The 19,499-nt window shown below is 41.7% G+C and overlaps 1 protein-coding gene across 2 annotated transcripts in view; it reads left to right on the plus strand.

Moving 5' to 3' along the window:
• Positions 1-19,499, plus strand: part of LOC147332439 (Na(+)/H(+) exchange regulatory cofactor NHE-RF2) — a 38,693-nt gene that overhangs the window by 1,459 nt on the left and 17,735 nt on the right. For both annotated transcript variants that reach the window (XM_086288973.1, XM_086288975.1), the window contains exon 2: positions 355-651. In XM_086288973.1, the coding sequence (XP_086145099.1) occupies positions 355-651 (297 nt within the window). The remainder of the gene's footprint in view (positions 1-354; positions 652-19,499) is intronic.

Consider the following 19,499-nt stretch of genomic DNA (forward strand, 5'->3'; position numbering starts at 1 on the left):
AAACTGATGGATCAGTTGATACAGTTGCTTTGTCAAACAGTAAGAACCAAATAAATACAAAGTTATGTTAAGAAATTCAGTTAAAGGAACACACATACCCCAAAAACCTAGAGCCATCGCCTTTTTCAAAACGTTGCTTATACAGCATTTTTCCTAAAATAAAGATGCAAATCACAGGCCTGCATGTTAAAAGGTGTATACAGCCTAATATAATGGTCAGTAATTATATATTAAACAAGTCCTTGATGGATGGATTGGGACTAATCCTTCATAGGAGTAGCATTTAATTATCTGCTGCCAAACTGTAGAGAATTTAATGTATTCAAACCAAACGTTCGATGTTCCATTCCTCAGGTGGTACAGAGGATTAAGGCCATGGACAACAAGACCAGGTTGCTGGTGGTTGACTCTGAGACCTATGAAAGCCTACGCAGCCTGCGCCTCACAGCAACAGAGGATATGGCCGTCCTTAGAATTGGAAATCCTTCCTCCTCTTCCTCTCCACCTGTGTCTCCTTCTCCAGCACCATCGTCAACACCATCTTCCCCCTCCAAGAAGCGGGAGAACGGCTCTCTGTCTAAGCAGCCCGTCACAGTGAGCGACCAGGTGCAGAAGCCCACTAGGAGGTCACCGTCTAAGGCTGCAAAGAAGGTAAGGACGTGCTGGATCATCACAATGGTCACACTACACGCTTACTAAAGCACTAATATGTGTGTTTCCAGGCTTGTTAAGGAGATATCTGTCTAACAACAAAAGAATTTAAAACTTACAGAAAGAGTGTGTTTTCTTTTTTTCAGTGTGAACCAGCTCCCCAGTAAACCCACAAATAACTGTCAAGCTTCTCGAGCCAGTCATCATAGAAAATTCTTAGAGATTTGTCTGCTTGAACACACCCGAGAGTTAAAAATACGCACTTTGCATTAGAACAGATGGAAGGTAGTGACTGAGTCATCACTTTGAACAGACTCTCCTCAGCATGCTTTCACCCTAGACTTGTTTTCTTGTCGCTTTGCCAGTTTTTGATCAGATACGTAGATAACATTCAGGTTCCACAGTCTGCGTTGTTACGTGTGAATGCAATGAATGCGGGTGAAGCATTCCAGATGTTGTGTTAGAGGTCAAAGAGGATGTGAAAGGTCAGAGGTTAGGAATCTGGCACCAGGCAACGTAGTAACTCTGCAAAAAGAAAATCCACAGAAATCTTGAAAATAAAAAAGTTGCAATACATGAAAAATAATGACCTGCCTATATTTTGAAAGGTTGTAGATCGAGTGTTTTTACAGGACAGTTACAGGATCGCTGTCACAGTTGGTTGCCTAACCTGTAGTAAGCATTCGATACTTTTTATTTTCTCTTTTTTTTTGGATTCACTGCTTATTATTACTCCCCTTTGTCCTGAAAAACAGGAAGCGTTTCCGCCCGCTCTGTCTCTCCTGGAACGCTCTGAGATCTGATCGGATTTGGTTTCAAATGGTCTTTATTGGGGGGAGGCCGAGGCTCAACTTCTATTCTCTGCATTTACACAACATGTGTTTTCACTTAGGCTTGCCTTGCCAATATGTGAGCAGCACTCAGGCAGTCCTTCTACCAGAGCAGTGACAGGCCCAATCAGTTAAATCTTGGATGCGTGTGTTTGCGTGTGTGTGTCTTTTGTCCAGCTCTGGCTTTGACCTGTGGGGAGAAATCCTAGTACTCGGTTCAGGAATTGCTCAGCGGTCTCTCGTTTCTCTTTTCTGTCTTAATGAGTCTAATGAAAGAATTGAAGAAAAGCTCAGCAAGATGAGCCAAAAAAAAGGCATCTGTGGTTCCGAATAAAAAACGAAGGAAACCTGTTGATGTATCAACAGTTCACATTTGCTCAGGCACCGTGACAGATAATCAGCTTCTTTCTATTTTTACTGGCGCAATGAAGAGTTCCTCTGTGGCCTGACTGATTCCTGTGAGCCTCCAAAGAATCGGACTTCTCAAAGGAAGCTGTTCCCTCACACATATGCAGACTATTGGCACAGCCTGCTGATGCAGCACGTCCCCTTGTTTGGTGTTTACAACAATGAAAGTGGAGGGGAAAAACACACAGACCACCGAAGAAACACAGAATAACCGAGACAAGAATAAACTATAAAAATACATAGTAAAATACTCCTCCCAATTCTTTGTTTTTGATTCTTGTAAAAGTTTCTTTTTGCTCATCAAAGCAGGAGAGCCAGACCGCTGAGCTAAGCAAATTTCCTCATAGGTTTCACTTTTTTAAGAGAAGGTAGGAGAGGGAACTAGAGACAGAGCAGATAGAAGGAACCACACCCAGTGCTAACCTTGAGCTTTGGAAGAAGAAGTTTCAGGAAGTGCTCTCTCCTCTTTGCAGTGCAAAGGAGTCACACAATGAGGGAGAAAGATGGGTTGTGCATGTACACAGTGTGTTTCCAGGGTCTAGCCTCCTGCTGGGGATGTTTTTTTTTAATTGGATACCTGACCCCCAAGCTGTTTTATGTTACTGTTGTTTTTAATTTGCACTTTCAGTTCACTTTGTGCAGATTATGTTTGTATATTCAGTGAAAATCACAAATTTCAAGCTATAGCCGGTTTTGCACACGTACATTGTTCATTTTCGAGCTATTACCTGGTGAAGCTGGGTACGTACCAGATTTCAGGAATAATACCATGCTAGCTTCCCAATGAAAATTCAGTGTAATGTCCAAATGAGCACATGTAAGAAAAGAGTGCCCTGGCTCCTGAACCCATGCGCTGCCCCTCACCAACAAACACACCTTCTAGTTTTCAGAACTCTGCCACAGACAGTTTCCTCCTGCTGTACGATGGGAGAAAGGGCAGATGAGGCGACGTCAGAGCTGCATTGTGACCTAAAATAGATAGACTTACCTCTGAATCCACGAAAAAAACACCTTTAAAATAACATATTAACATAAAAGGACTTGAGAAAGATCCTATGTTTTCTTCAATACGAAAATTATCCAAAAAGAACAGGAATTCACTTCATGCCTGTTCAATGGTGCCAGTTTTCCTAAACGTAGACAAGTATGGCTCAAAATGGGTTTCAAAGTTGGAACCTACTGCTAACTAACTCAGTGAGAGCACTGTACTTTTTATTTACAGCAACAAAAATCACAAAATTATTATTATTGTTAGGGGATGGGAGGGGAGGTGTAGGAGGTCCCAGTGTGTCAGCTGCAAAGGGAAAATCTGGGCCATGATCAGTTCAGTTTCAAACTATGTCCGTCAAATGCCAAACTTTTATTACAGCTTGTGTTTTTTTTAATATCCCCTTGTCTGCTGAACGAATAGAAGCTTCGACAGCCACAGATCATGCAGGTCTAATAGCCTAAAATCGCTACATGCGTAAGAAACATGACATAAACTTTTTTCTGCAACTGTAATTACTTTCACATTTCCCCAATAAATATCCCCATGAGAGGGATTTGTGTGTTTGTGGATGTGTTCCCCAGGTTACATGACACTGTCTGTATTTTCCCTCTGTTTTATGGCCGCTCATCCCCCAGGTTGCTTTTTTCCTTTGCATTCCTCTCATGTTTACTTCTCTCTTGATTTGTGGTACAGCAGAAGGAGTCGAGAGGGCGACGGCTGAGCGATGGATGGACTGGCTGTGTGTGTGCATGCATTCTAAATCAATATCCTATATATATATATATATATATATATATATATATATATGACCGAAAACAAAAAAAAATGAAGAAGCAGACAATTTTTTTGCGTTCATCAAATCTCTCCTAACATAAGTAGATCATGACACCTTTGCCTGGTAACAGCTGTTTTGTTGCCCTTTTCAGCATTAGAGAGAAGTGTCACTATCACTGAGCACCGTTCTCAGCTTTCAGCTACTTTTGCCCACTTAAAGTGAGTAACTGAATTACAGAACCACATTAAAGGCATTTTGTTTTTCTACCTCTTTGATTGAAGATCAGAAGAAAGTAGCTTATTTTTGGTCTCTGAAACAATATTCGTTTCCATCTCTCCTAAAATCTTTGGCCTGTTGGCACAATAGCAGCCACTAGACTGTGTAGAAAGCCTCTAGCAGAAACAGTGATCCTACTGCCTGTGCCTGCTCCTGGGAGAGCAGAAGAAAGGCTTCAAGGACAGCAGCATCAGCAGTTTAGGTTAAGCTGCGTCGTCTTACCTCAGCACACACCTGAGGTGTCTGTGCTCCGTCCACGAGCTCCTCTTTCCCTCCTTTGCAGACACACACATGCGGTGAGGTGTGTTATGTGTGTGTCATTAACACTAAACCTTAAAGATGAAGCATTGGGTTTCACTTTCTCTCCAGAACCTGTTTTGAAACAAGCACACACACAGACATGCATGCTCACGTACACATTTACCTAGAACAGCCAGTGAAGGATATCACTTCCCAGTTCATTAGTTACACCTTGCTAGTACTGGGTTGGACTTTTGCCTTCAGTGCTGCCTTTAATTCTTCATGGCACAGATTCAACAAGGTGCTGGAAACCTTCCTCTGAGATTTTGGTCCATATTCAGATGAGAGCGTCACACAGTTGCTGCAGAGTTGTACATCGGCTGTACATCCATGACAGGAATCTCTAGCTCCATCATATCAAAGGTGCTCTATTGGACTGAGATCTGGTGACAGTGAAATCATTGTCGTGTTCAAGAAACCAGGTTTAGATGGTCTGAGCTTTGTAACATAGTGCATTTTGGAAGCAGCTAACAGAAGATGACTACACTGTGATCATAAAGAGTTGGTCATGTTATTCATCCCTAAATGCACTGAAATGTGGTTGACTGTTTAGATAATTACATTATTAAAAAGCAGCTAGATAAATGTATCTAATAAAGTGGCCAGGGACTGTATGGTTGCAGCAGCACCCTGCTACAAAGAAAAGTGACAGCAGACAAGACTTGAATGAGGAGCTGTGGTTGGAGGTGGGTTGCAAAAGAGCTTGCAGAGAAAGCAGCATGTATACATAGAGTAGAGCTAGCTGGTGTTTGTTGGCACTGAGATTAGGAATTAACCCGTGGTGTACTGGGATTGCATACTAAGTTGTTTGTTTGTTTTTTAAGTGTAATATAGAAAGTTTGGGGGGAGAGGACTGCTTGCATTACCTCATCTGTGGAAACTGCTGCATTTCAGAGTGGATATTGTTTCTGTTGTTCACCTTTCCCTGGCTGGAATTTTCCTCTTTTGTTCATGGTGAAGCCTCCGACACACATAAATATATTGCAGCCTTTTGTTGGTCTTTCCAGTCCCGCTGGACTCTGGGGTGGTTTGACACCAGGCTTGTTAGGAAACACAGAGAAAGTCATTGCTATGGTGACGGTCACAGTGACACCACTTAGCGTGCAGGAAACATACACACGGCTAAATTTGGCACAAAAAGTCTATATGTGGAAAACAAAGAAAAGGAGGAGAGAAGTTTTACAGCTTTCCCGGTACATGATGCAACATCTGAGCTGTAATTTTAATAGTTCTGTTTCCAGGTGATTTGATACTTAACAACATGTCCCATTCAGATACTGATCAGTATGAAACAGTGCAACAGCAGATGACTGATCCTGCTTCTAGCCCACTGAGAAGCTTGTTTTTAAATAAAAATGTAAAAGATTTGCAGACGTCTTGTAGAGATCACCTGTTCCCTGTGGAGATGCATCTGTCAAAACAGTTACAGAGAGGAGGGGCGTGGTATGTGAGGGTATTCTGCATCTGATCGTGAAACATTTGCATGATCAAGTTTGGCATATTAACGATTTGATGATGATGATGATGATGATGATGATGATGATGGTGCAAGGACAAACATGCACATGTGCATATTTGTTCAACAGGCAGTTGCATCGCCCTAAATTCTGACTTCCATCAAACCATTATGACCATTGTAAAGACTCTATATTATAGTGAGAAAACCACAACAACAACTTAGACTAAAAATCCTCTTAAACGAACTTAAACAGACCCATGTATCCAGGCTTGGGACCGGTCGCTAGAAATACACTAAACCGTTTTAGAAAATGCAGATTGTTGTAGTCGTTTGAGTGAAAACCATTTTGTGAGATAATTATGGACAGACATCACGATGTTTAAAAGTCAGGGCTTGAGGTCAGAGGGGTGAGGAGTGTAAAAGAAATCTGCCATCAGTGTTCTCTGTATGGATAAAACAGACGAAAACAGTAGAGGTGCTTTTAGCAGTAATGTACATCTCTGTGTATTTAACCTTAAACAGATCCGCAAAGGCAAGAAAAACATCTGCTTTTCCTCTGTCTCTCTGCAGATGTTGTAAACCGTCACGACAAGGCAGGCTTGTCTCTTTCCTTGTTTGACATGTTGTATTTTAAATGCCCCTTTTGCTTCTTGGTCTCTGCCTCCTAAAAATGATTATTTCTGGCCATTAGTTTAACAACAGAAAATGAGACCACGGCTCAGCTCTGACTCAGTGGGAGTCACATGTCCTGTTCTCTGGTTCAGCCTCTCATTTTGCCCGGGATAATAGGAAAAAGATGTTTCCTGTCAGCTCCAATGTAACAGCACAGAGCACAGGATTTGTCTGGGGGTCCTGCAGTCGCCACTTCAGCCCGTGTCATAACCTGCAGGATTGCCCTCCTCTAAGGTGTACTGTGAGGGGCAAACAGATGAGAAGTTGTTGCTCTGACAAGGCGAGCCATTTGGGGGTGTCTGTTACTGCAAAGGGCTGCACAGAGGCAGCAGTTTGTGTGAGGTACTCTGCAGAGTTTTCTTTTATGGCGTTTTTTTGTTTAATCTCCCTTAAACTGACGTCTTCTAAACAGATGTTTCATGCTTATGAAGAGTTTGAAACTAATTTACTTTTTACTGTAAGTTGGCGAGAGTGAGTGACTCTTACCAACATCTGGAGCTAGTGTACAAGACCCTCCACCCCCTGCTTTGAATACCAATGTTGTTACATCAAGGGTCCTGATTCTGTGTGTGTGAGAGAGAGAGTAAACTTAATTCCTGGAGTGGGATCACGTAGGATGTGGAAGGGTCACTAGTGGGGAACGATGGTATGTGTAGGCTATGTATTTTGGGGAATTGCAACACAGAAATTGAAGGTGGGTAATGCCAGAGAGACATGAACAACTGAGAGTACTGTGTTAAATGTGTGTGGGTGGGTATGTGAGAGTGAGCACAGCTGTGTGCTTCTTGTATTATCTCTCCCTATGCAGAGCTGATAATGTATTCAAATTGTTTCCCAGTTAAACCAGTGGATGTTGACCTGAACACTTCGCCAGATGGACAGTTTAAGCGATGTAGAGTTACCTAAAATGAATTAGATACAAAAATGTCTGGTTATGCATTTTATATAGTAGATGCTCTTTTCTGAATTTGTCACCTAGAAAACCTTAAAAGGTGTTTTGACACTGCTCTTTATTGTTAAGAACGCTTTGAATCAAAAGAAGATCGCAGTTATGTACATTTGGCAGTAAGACTGCTCTGGGCACTCCCTGCTTCTGCATACACAAAAGTAGAAAGCATATGCATGTGGTTCTCTGGTACAGAACAGCGCGGCCATAGCGGACAGCAGACTTGACACTGATTAACTTAAAGCAGGAAAAGCCTGGAAACGGCGACCTGGACTGGAGATGGGTTGCATAGTGGCTTGCAGCAACTGTAGAGAGGCTGAAGTAACTTAAATTTATATGGGGTTTTCCAGTTGGATACATAAATAATGTTCAGCTGAGGCTGACTAGAACTGAGATCAGCTGTATAAACTAATCCAGCAGGACATGCAGGTTGAATTTTACGGACTTTTCTCTTTTTTGGCATTTTATGTCTAAATCTGATGTTATTGGTGCAGTGCTGGTGTAGTGAAGTCCTACTATTTTGAGCACCATATTGCTAAACAAAGAGTAGTATTTCATAACATCTAGATTACTGAAATAGACTTTTTACTTGTCCATTTACTTGTTAGGTCCCCCTGTGACCTTTTAATACCATATGCACATACCAGTACCTTTAGATCCTTGGGCAGAGGGATTTTGTCTGGCTAAAAACTAAAGGGGGCAGAGCTTTTGGTCTCTGGCCTTCATGGCTCATAAAGTTAGTAATATATATCTTATGTGTTTTTTTTTTCTTTTTTTCATTGGTTTCAGTTTATTTTAGAACAATATTGAAACCACTTCATGGCCTGATTTCAGCACTATATTAAGGTCACTGATGGTGAGCTCTTGATGCGGTATGTGGCTAACTGAACTTCAGATCCTGCAGCAAATCTCTGCTTGTTGTCCCTTTTCTACAAGCTTAAATCTGTCCAACATCTGTTTTTCCTATTCAGCAACTTCCTTGAAGTCTCCACTAAAACAAAATATTGTTTATATAAAGTATCTGCATTAACTGATTCCCATGTGTTTTTTAATATATTGTGCCTTTTCTCTGTGGAGCACTTTGTAGCTCTTTTTAATGACTTAACAAATTACCAAAGCCATACGTGGATGGATTATGAAAGAACTGAACTCTTGCTATCTAAAAATCATATCTGTGGCAATTAAGATGCTTGACCCAAATCCTCAGCTTTATTTATAGATTGTACTACTTTTGTGTAGCCCTTACTGGCCTGAATGTTAAAAACAGACCTGTGATCCGATGCCATCTTTGAATCATCGGGGACTAGCATCCAAAAGCTTTTCCTGAAACCATTAACTCTGATATTTAATTTGCGATTTTGAGTTCTCTCACAGATAAATCTTTTCTGTTTGGGTAATGAACACTCTGTTCTGCTTCTCTGTCTCAGTTTTCTTAATGTCATCTTTTAAATGTCAGTTGTTGGATGTTGGAATGTACAGTAGGTCGGCCGCAGCCAGGGTGAGGATCGAACAGTGCACTGCCCACGCAAAGTGCTGGCAAAAAATATGAGAGAAAGAGACAGAAACATTGTAACATACAGAGAACTCAAAAAGCAAGCAGCAAGAAATTATTCTGTTGAGTGAGAAGTCCTTGAAAGTAGTAAAGAGAGCTTTTTGTTTGATGCAGACTTGCTGTCACATCTCTGCTGCTTCCCTGAAACACTCCTCTTTATATCTGCTACACTCACAGCTGCAGGCCAGCATCTATTCCCATACATCGATCCTCACAGAGGTCACACACACACACTTTGAAAAACACATCTGACGTCCCACTGGCCTTGCTCTGTTTTACTCAGCTTACACATCTCAGACCTGTTTAATTGAAGCCATCTTTTGCTCTGTCTGTGGGAGTCAAGTAATGGGAGAGAGGTTTTGCTTCCTTATGGATCAACTGGGAATTCTAAGGATGCTTGAGTAGTGACAAACAAGAGGAGGAGGCTTGACCTCACCTGCATGTGAGGTGAGGTCAAGCCTATGTTAATATCAGAATATCACAGGAGAAATTGAGATTCATCAGACCAAGCAATGTTTTTTCCAATCGTCTATTGTCCCCTTTTGGTGAGCCCATGTGAACTGTATCCTCTGTTTCCTGTTCTTAGCTGACAGGAGTGGCATCCGGTGTGGTCTTCTGCTACTCTACCCCATCTGCTTCAATTTGTTGTGTGTTCTCTGTAAACCCTAGAGATGGTTGTGGAGAAAAATCCCAGTAGGTCAGCAGTTTCTGAAACACCCAGATTAGCCCGTGCCATACCAACAACCACGCCATGTTCAAAGTCTGTGTTGAGGCATCCAGCACGGATCATGCTTGTATCTCCATGATATGACTGTTGTAATACATGCACATATATAGGTCAGTAACTTGTAGAACTTCTTTCTATTTTTGGATGACTGATAATTATCCAAAACCTGGTCGAATGTCTTGTTTTGTTTAAAAATAAAATACACATAAAATGTTCAATTAAATCACGAATTCAATTTCAAAGAATTTTTGTTACTTTTTTGCTTGAAAATGACTTAAACTGATAAACGTTCTATTTTGTAATCAATAGATAAACTACTTGTTTAAGCTCTGCTCATTCAAACGGTTTCTTGGACACTGTGAAAAACACACGCAAAACCACAACCGTCACCTCTGAGAGTTGAGGGATATCTGCCACGCACTGATAACAGGGGTGTGGACGCACTCATCCAAACGTTACATCACTCACGGCCGTCCCATCACACAGCAAAAACACAAAATGGAGAGAATTTTTTACATGAATTTGAAGGTGGGAAAACAACCAGAGGGTAGAGAAAATAACTGCCCCAACCTTTAAAACATCGCTGCCTCTTTCTAACACATACATCATCACATTACCACCAAATGCGTCAACATTGGCCCATAATTTGAAATGGCATTTAAATGTATGTAGAAGCAAGCTTTTTGTTTTTCTGCCAGTTTCTTCATGCTGGATGTGATACTTGAGCAGAAAGCTGGCATAAGTTATCATGGCATGGAGGGTGAAATGCAAAGCAAACAGGAGATTAAGGAAGAATGAGGTGAAGAAAGATAGTGAGAGATAGCGAAACTCTGTAAGGGGGGCTTAAACCACCTGTTGTGCTTTCTGGCTTTGCATAGTTTCACTAACCTCATGCATGACTGTGAAAATGAAACAACGACAGATCACTGTTAGGATTCAGGACGCTGAAATCACTGAGGCAAAGAGTCTGCTCTCTGGAAAATCCTTTTGGACAGTCAGTGTGTTTGATGTTTTTCCTTCTGTAGTGAAATCGGGCAGTGAGAATCCCATCAGCTACATACAGCGGCTCTCATGGATGATTTGCTCCGAAGGTCACATTTGTTTCCAATGAAATCACAACATCAGGAAACACAGCCGGCCCATCACATACAGTGCTGTGCAAAAGTCTTGAGCCACCACTCAGTTTGTTATCATTTCCTCAGGAAATGGGAAAAAGGTGCAGTGATTTATTGAAACATGTGCAAACGTACTTGGAAATACAACATTTAGGGCAAAAATGGAGTCTGTACAATTCTAACAAGCTTGAAAGTCAATATATGGTGTGAATACCTTTATTCAGCACAGTCTTTGTGCATTTTAGATTTGGATTCATGGCTCCATCAGACCTGTTGCCACTAATTTTCAGTCCAGCTCTTGTGTAATTTGACATACTTCAGCTTTCTCTCCCTGTTTCCCTTCCTTAAAAATGGTTTCTTGAGAGCCAACCTTCCACTGAGACAGTTTCTGATGAGGCTTTAGTGAACAGCAGATGGATCAGCTGACGGCTGAGATTTTTTCCTATTTTTAAAGAACATGACTTCCAGATACTGTTCATCTGCTGTAGGTAGCTCTGTAAACATTCCACTTGTTCTTTTCCCCAGTTTCTTTAAGCACACACTGCATGCCGTGCGGAGATATGCAGCAAATAAAATGCTATTTTATGCCCGTCAAAAGAGAAATTTACATCAATTTGATCTGATTTAGATCAGCATTACAAAAGAATAATATGCAACAGTCTGATATAATATATAATATAATAATGTTATTATTTCAGTAGCTTTCTAAAACTCTGTAAGGTTGTCAGAGAACTGTATTTCTTGTCAAATGTTTTGGTAGTTTGCCTTTTTTCCAGCCTGCAATGACATTTCAGAGGGTTGTTTAATTGCCTCTGCATCAAAGCTATTTCTGTGCTTATTAAGAAGAGTCAAGCTGAGTGCCTTCATATCCATCATGCTCTCGTCTGGGCTTGGTGACAGCAAAGGCCCCCAGCTACAAAATTACTGCACAATATGTTAGCACTCACAGGAGTTTTGCACCTAATTACAGCTTCAGTCTGACAGTTGAACTGCAGGCATCTTCAGCAGGTGTTAAATGACAACAGATATCAGCATCCATGCTTGCTTAATCACCTATTTAAGTCAGCATGACAAAAAAAATCACAGGAAGCTCATATGTAAGTGTTTTTTTCTGCATTGCGGTGTAATTCCAGGCTAATAAATGCTTTTCTATTCATCTGTTGTACTCATAGCTTGAATTCTAGGGAGTGAATACATTTTTTATGGAAAAAGTAATAAATCACTGCAGTACATATTTAAAGATCGTTAAATGAAAGCACTACTGTAACCTCTCAAGCCCTACAGATACTTAGAAGGAGCTGTTACCAGTGGAAACCAGACACAATCACAGAGTCTCAGTCAGATGGAAGTCGTGTGTGGGTGCATGCGAGTTCATGAATTTCAAATGGTCATTTAGAGCCTGAATTCATTTGTGCTAATGACTTACATTTGACATGAAATTCTGACTGTGCAGCCATGTGACAGCAGGCATGTGGAGTCATCAGCTGTGGCTTTTTAAAATTATAACTCGTGATTTTGTTTAGCATGTATGCTGTTGTTGTCCCTGAAATGAAGTTCTGTTTTTTAAATAGTTGTTGCTTTCTTGCTGAGGAGCTCGAGACCACTCTCATGCTAGTAAATGTGGAACCAGCAGCCAGCCAGCATAGCTTAGCATTGTTAGAACAGCAATAGCTTTAGCATCGCTCTGGGTTCTCGGCTAGCTTAGAGTTAGCATGTTATCTAAATTAGCATGCTGTCTGTGCAGGTGAATGCAAAGAGCTGAAGTTGTTTTAGCGGCATAATGCAGTTGTTTATGTTCTGGATGCAGTTTCCACTTTAGCATCACGCTGTCATCCTTTTGTGCAATAAAAATAAAAGTTATGTCCATATCCACTCTGCAGACCGGCCACTATCGTCCTCCTGCAACACGGGAGCTGAAATCAACTGAATATGTAGTGCAAGTGCAAGCAGAACTAATAGGTGAAATCAATAGTAAAACAGACTGACAATTTCAAGGAACTGGACTGCTGGGAACCAGTTCTCTACTGGAACTTCAAGGTTCTTGGTTCCCATCTCTACTTGCCTACCATCACCACTAATTATCATGTTAACTTTTCTTTGTCTTTCTTGGCCAGCAGACAAACAACGAGGGGAAACTATTAATTTCTCAAAGCCAAGAAATGACGCAGAGCATAACCTCCAGAGAAATAGCAAACAAAGTTTTTTCCTGATTATTGGACACGGTGACAATAAATAATATAAAGTGTGTCCTTTTCCTAGCTTTAATTTGGTGGTATGCAGACTTACTGGCTTTCCTCATATCTGCTGTTCTGATAAGAGAGTGTTATTAATCTTCCCACTGTATTCTCAGGATGGTTTAAACAATTAGTGTTAAAAAATATGAACCTTTAACAGTTAGTATTCATCTCCCCAAAATCCCTCCAAAGAGTCCAAGCAGTCACCGATGATGAAGCCTGTGGAAAACTTCATCTATGACTGATGCAGTTTTTCCAGGTTACAATTTTCCAGTCTAATCACGCTGCTCGGGAGTCAGGAGTTATGTTCTCAGGAAACACTTAAAGAGCAGGTGCTGCACGTATTACTCACCTACACACACACACACACACACACACACATGCAGTGAAGCTGAGCAAAGGATTTTGTAAACAGATCTAAGCAGCTCTGTCCTGGTAAAGCAGCACTGGACACACAAACCAAACACTTCCGCTGCTGTTACACAATAACAACACCAAAATCAGCAGGAAAACCCATCAGCTATTTAAATCTCTGGCCAGTCTTCACTCTTTCTCTTTTCTCTCTGTCTCTAGCGCTGCCTTTCTCCCTGCCCTCGATGTCCTGTGCATCATCTCTTTGACCAGTGCTCTCTTCTGTTGCTTATTTTTCTAACCCACTTTCCTCCAGTTTCATTTTTACAAGCCACAAACCCTGCCTCTGCTTCCCTTCAGTTGGCCTTCAATTCTCTTTTCTCTCATTCCCCTCCTCACTCCTGTCTTTCTCACCCACTGTAAACTGGCCTGAGTTGCTCTTTCCCTCTCTGCTTGAGCAACACTTGAAGCAGCTGCACGTAGGGCACACACACACATATATATACACACACACGCAATTTGAAGGCAGAGTCGTTGTGGTCTGCAAGTCGGAGACACAGCAATTTTCTTAATTTGGTAAAGTCCCATTAAACTATCCTCAGATGGGTTTCTGAAGATTTCAAGTCTTTCCTTTACACTCTCAGATGTGAAGCCGTGTTTTCACATTATATATATATATATATATATATATATATATATATATATATATATTATTAGGGGTGCAACGATATTTGTATCGATATTGAACCGTTCGATACAGTGCTTTCGGTTCGGTACGCATATGTATCGAACAATACAACATTTGTAATTTATTTTATCAATTTTCCTTCTGACGATGCTGTCTGTGTTGAGCGCTCAGTGAATCTGTGTTCGACTACTCCGCCTAGGCTGCACTGTCGAGCGCAGATCCACTGAGCGCTCAACACAGACAGCATAGTCAGAAGGAAGAGCGCAGGGCAAGCTAGCGAGACAGAAGTTAAGCTCTCCTTGCAACATGGACCTCCCCCACCCTCATTCAGACCTGGCGTTTGGAATTATTTTGGTTTTCATGTGACGTATGACCCTGAAGGTAAGCGAGTCATGGACTAAAGTAAAACAGTATGTTGGATGTGCCACGCAATGCTCAATTACATGGGTGTGAACTAGTGTGTTAGCGCAGTTAGCTCGTTAACGTGTTGGCCGTCTAGCCCCATGCACGGAGCGATCGGCGGTAGCTCATTAACGGAGATTTGCCGTGTTGTGGCGTTAAGGTCATTTCAACGAGATTAACCTGAAAGCACTAGTGGGAACACAACGAATATGACTGCACATTTACGCCGACATCATCCTAGTGCAAAGACAAAAACAACAAGCATGCTACTAACTTTAGCCGAGTCATTTAGACAGCTGTTAGCACATGATTCTCCTTATGCTGCTGAGAATATAGCCCAGAAGAAGCGGATAGTATAGCTTTTATTTTGGAAAGAGCCATTTCTCTGTAATAAACTCTCTTTTCCAAAGATGAGTGATTCCTCAATCAGATACAGGGCTTGCAATATCGCTAGCCCGACGTCCCGGAGCTAGCGATTTTTTTCAGTCGGGCTACCAAAATCTATCTCTGCCCTGCCCGTCGGGCTATTGTAGGAAAAATATATGTCAATGCTTTTGCATTCTTTCAGAAATGTAGCTGGGTAATTATGTCATTGGCATCGGTGAGCCACTGTCAATATGTGACATATTGAAGTCGCGTTTGAATTTGCGCTTGTTTTTTTGCTTTCACTTTGCAATCGTGCGAACTGTGTATAGAGAGCGACAGCACTGATCTGTGAGTGATGATAATTTGTGCACCAATTCCTCTGACATCGTCTTATTAATCGTTAGCTTACTATGCAAACATGACAAGTGAAATCTCCCGCAGCAAGCTTAAACATGTGAGAGGTTGATCGCGCAGAGAATCGCTGAGCTTATGTGAGTGCTTGTGTAAAAGCATTTCAGTTCTGCTGAGCCAAATAAGACAGGTCGGGGTGAAGAAGTGACAGCCAAAGAAAAGCTTACCACAAAACGGAGAAGTTATGACAAATCAGACTATAAGGCAAAAAGAAAGTGCAGCTTTATATATATATATATATATATTCAGGCATAGGCCTGAACCCCCTCAGTGAGATCATTAACAAGGCTGGCTACGGATACCGACTACGGAACGGAGCAGTTGTCAGCCACCTCCTGTACATGGATGACATCAAGCTGTATGCCAAGAGTGAACGAGACATCGATTCACTGATCCACACTACCAGGCTTTACAGCAATGACATTGGAATGTCGTTCGGACTGGAGAAGTGTAGTCGGATGGTAACAAAGAGAGGGAAGGGCGATCGTGGCTCAAGAGTTGGGAGTTCGCCTTGTAATCGGAAGGTTGCCGGTTCGAGCCCCGGCTTGGACAGTCTCGGTCGTTGTGTCCTTGGGCAAGACACTTCACCCGTTGCCTACTGGTGGTGGTCAGAGGGCCCGGTGGCGCCAGTGTCCGGCAGCCTCGCCTCTGTCAGTGCGCCCCAGGGTGGCTGTGGCTACAATGTAGCTTGCCATCACCAGTGTGTGAATGTGTGGATGACTGGATATGTAAAGCGCTTTGGGGTCCTTAGGGACTAGTAAAGCGCTATATAAATACAGGCCATTTACAGGCCATTTACTATGCCGGCCACTTGGTTATGGCGTTCCATGTATGCCTTGCCTGCTAGCATCTTGCACCCTGCTGTTATGTGCTGGATTGTCTCTGGGGCATCTTTACACAGCCTGCACCTGGGGTCTTGCCTGGTGTGATAGACCCCAGCCTCTATGGATCTTGTGCTCAGAGCTTGTTCTTGTGCTGCCATGATTAGTGCCTCTGTGCTGTCTTTCAGTCCAGCTTTGTCCAGCCACTGGTAGGATTTCTGGATATCAGCCACCTCCTCTATCTGCCGGTGGTACATACCGTGCAGGGGCCTGTCCTTCCATGACAGGCACACATATATATTCGATTCTATACCTGTGTGTCCACAATAGTTAGTCTTGTATCTAGTCCTGTGAGGTTACTTAACATGTTACTGAGGCGCCCTGATTGAAGGAATTGCCTCCACTAGTTCCTCTTCCTATGTCCCTGTTTGTCAACCATGGCATCAGTCCCATGTGTTTGCATGTAATGTCGTGGAACATTATTTTAAGTTAGATTTGGGTCAACTCTGGCTTCAGTGTCCACTCGAGGGGATTTCACTCAGCGATGATGTCATTTATTTATTAACCCATGTAACTAAGTGTGTAAATCATGATTCGGTTTAATGAAGAAGACCTCAGCAACACATGTATTGTCAACAAGACTGTAACACGTGGTATAAAACAGGCAGGTTTTGGTGTCGGCCACAAAGGTCAGAGTGAAAGCCAAGCCTGAGCTAAATGGCTGTCCACTAACCTCTTTCCCGCTAACGCAATTCATTAAAGAAAACTTTATCTGCCCCAGCAGGGCCTCTTTTTCTCACCGCAGGCATATTATGCCATGTCACGGTACAACAATGCAATTAATTACTTCTGCAGTTAAACAGAACAGGGTTATCAGGAACTCTGGGGCTTTTCCTACTTGTCAATTAAATATGTCTGCAGGCCTATTAAAACAAGGACAGGATCAAGATGAACAATAAATAGTTAAATGCTCAGTGGCACACAAAGATCATTGTGGCTATTATCGAGTAAAGTGAACAAACAAAGGCAGGCATTTCTTTCCACGGCTCCAACGGGTGTCAAATTCATTGCATGACTGATGTCTCCAAAACACCCCTGATAAAAATCTTTCCATGCTAAAAAAAAAAAAAAAAAGTGAGGATCCTCCCCAGATGACGAAGGACAAGCATGCATGGAAACAAGAGCAGCAGCTCCTTTCTTGTGCTGTGCACATTGCTGCTTATACTAGAGTATTTTTTGATGTAATCTCATAGATACTTGTGTATGAAAACATGCAAACTTTTTCTTTTTTTTAAGTGGTCAGCTGCTACATGATTACAGCAGAGGTGCTTTCTTGTGTTTTGAACACTTATGGTATTTTCTGCATTGCATGCCCAGCTGGAAAACAGACTGTCGACTCCAGTGAAAATGTTTCCAAGCTGAGGAGTAACAACAACAAACTGGGATACAGTTTTTTAGGTCATGAAAGAACTCTGGTCGGGTTATGGAAAGTCATAAAATAAATTACACCAAGGCCACGGAAAAGAAAAAATAAGCTGCACATTTAGTTTAGTTCCAGATTGTATTTTTTGTCGGAATGTCAATTTTTTCCATAAACTTGTTCTAAAGTTAAGTTTTATTTGAACCATTACTGACATTTGATAGATGCACAAGTGCAGTCATTAAAAAATTAAACGTTTTCACGGGATTCTGTGCAGTTCTGTAAAACCTTGTAGAACCACTTTCAGCAGCCGTAACTTGAAGTCATTGTTTTGTGTATTACTTTTATCATTCTCTCACATCATTGTGGAGGAATTTTGGCCCACTCTTTAATTCAGTGTTGCTTCAGTTCACTGAGGTTTGCAGGTATTGTTTATTCACAGTTCTCTTTAGATCCTGCAACCGAATATCAGTCAGGTTGAGGTCTGATCTTTGACTAGGCCATGCAACACCTTGATTCTTTTCTTTTTCAGCCATTCTGCTGTAGATCTGCTGCTGTACTTGGGATCATTGTCCTGGTGCATGTCCAAAGATTGGCCCAGTTTTAGTTGGCTGATTTCACTCTACAGTGCTTTGGCACACAGAGGAGTTCATGGTTTAATCAGTGACTCAAAGGTTCCCAGGTTGTCTGGCTGCAAAACAAGCCCAAATCATCACACCTCCACCACCAGGTTGACAGTTGGCATTAGGTGTTTGTGCTGATATGCTGTGTTTGGTTTTCACCAAACATGGCGGTGTGCATTACAGCCAAACATCTCCACTTTGGTATGCTCTGTCTAAACGACATTGTTTCAGAGTTGTGGTTTGTTCAGATGCAGCTTTGCAAAGCTAAGCCATGCTGCCATGTTTTTTTTAAGCAAGAAGAAGCATTTGCCTGCCAGCCTTCCCAAACAAGTTGTACTTGTTCAGTCTTTTTCTATCTTTTTGAACTGTCATAAACTTTAACATGTAGCATACTAGTCGAGGTCAGTAGAGTCTTAGGCTACGTTCACACTGCAGGCGAAAGCGCATCAAATCCGACTTTTTTGACCCTATGTGACCCATATCCGATCATGGTATGACAGTGTGAACGGCACAAATCCGATATTTTCAAATCCGATCTGGGTCACTTTCGTATGTGGTACCGATACATATCTGATGTTGTAGAAAGCGACTGCTGTTTGAATGTTCATGTTGCATTAAATCAGTCTTTTACGTCACTGACACAAGACAGACGCCAGAGAAGACATCACGAATGCTTCCTGGCCATCCCGTGAAACTGTTGGGAAGACAACGTTGGAGAAATTTGAACATTTTATTTGTACTGTAAAATCTGCAGATTCTGACAGAAATCTGCAACTATCCTTTGAAGCACCGCTCCTCTCTAAAAGAAGCAATAAGGATCATAATTAGGCCATATGTAAATAACTTTATAACTTAAAGCAAAATTGGGAAACGTAAATTCCGGAACAAGCCTTAGATACAGCTTCTTTTTTTGCAGTTTCCTTCAGCATTGCACAGTTTCACCTTGGGGTGAATTTGTTGGGATGTCCACGCCTAAGAAGATTGTGCCATCATATTAACACACCCCTGAATCTTCCAGACCTGCAAACTGCAAAGCCTGTGCTTTAAAAGAGGTGCTCGCATTTGCTGATGATCAGTTAATCAAGTTCATTTGATTAGCAGCATCTGGCAGTGCAGTTAGTTTCTAACAGGTTTGCACAGATTCATGTGGAAATTTTCTTTTCCAAATGCAATTGTAATGTCTTTGGTCAGTAGACACCCTATTTATCAACAATAGTGGGTGTGCTTGTTTTACAAACATGATAAGCTGAATATCGTTATTATTTAATTTCATGACACTTGTCATATTTTAGAGCTTCCCACATCTGTTTTAGAAATACAAATTCAGCATGAAAGACTGCATTCTTTTGTCTCACGGTTCAAAGGGCTGACTGACTCATAAAGAGGCTATTAAGTTTACAATAATCTCTACGGAAGCCACTTGATGCACACACACAGGGGATCTAAAGTTTCTTTGTAGGAAATCTAGGGCAGGTATAGCA

This window comes from Aulonocara sp. 'chitande type north' Nkhata Bay, linkage group LG4, assembly GCF_057382095.1.
Source record: "Aulonocara sp. 'chitande type north' Nkhata Bay isolate Kocher_YH1m ecotype deep benthic linkage group LG4, A_spYH_male_GT1.1, whole genome shotgun sequence".
Lineage (NCBI taxonomy): Eukaryota > Metazoa > Chordata > Actinopteri > Cichliformes > Cichlidae > Aulonocara > Aulonocara sp. 'chitande type north' Nkhata Bay.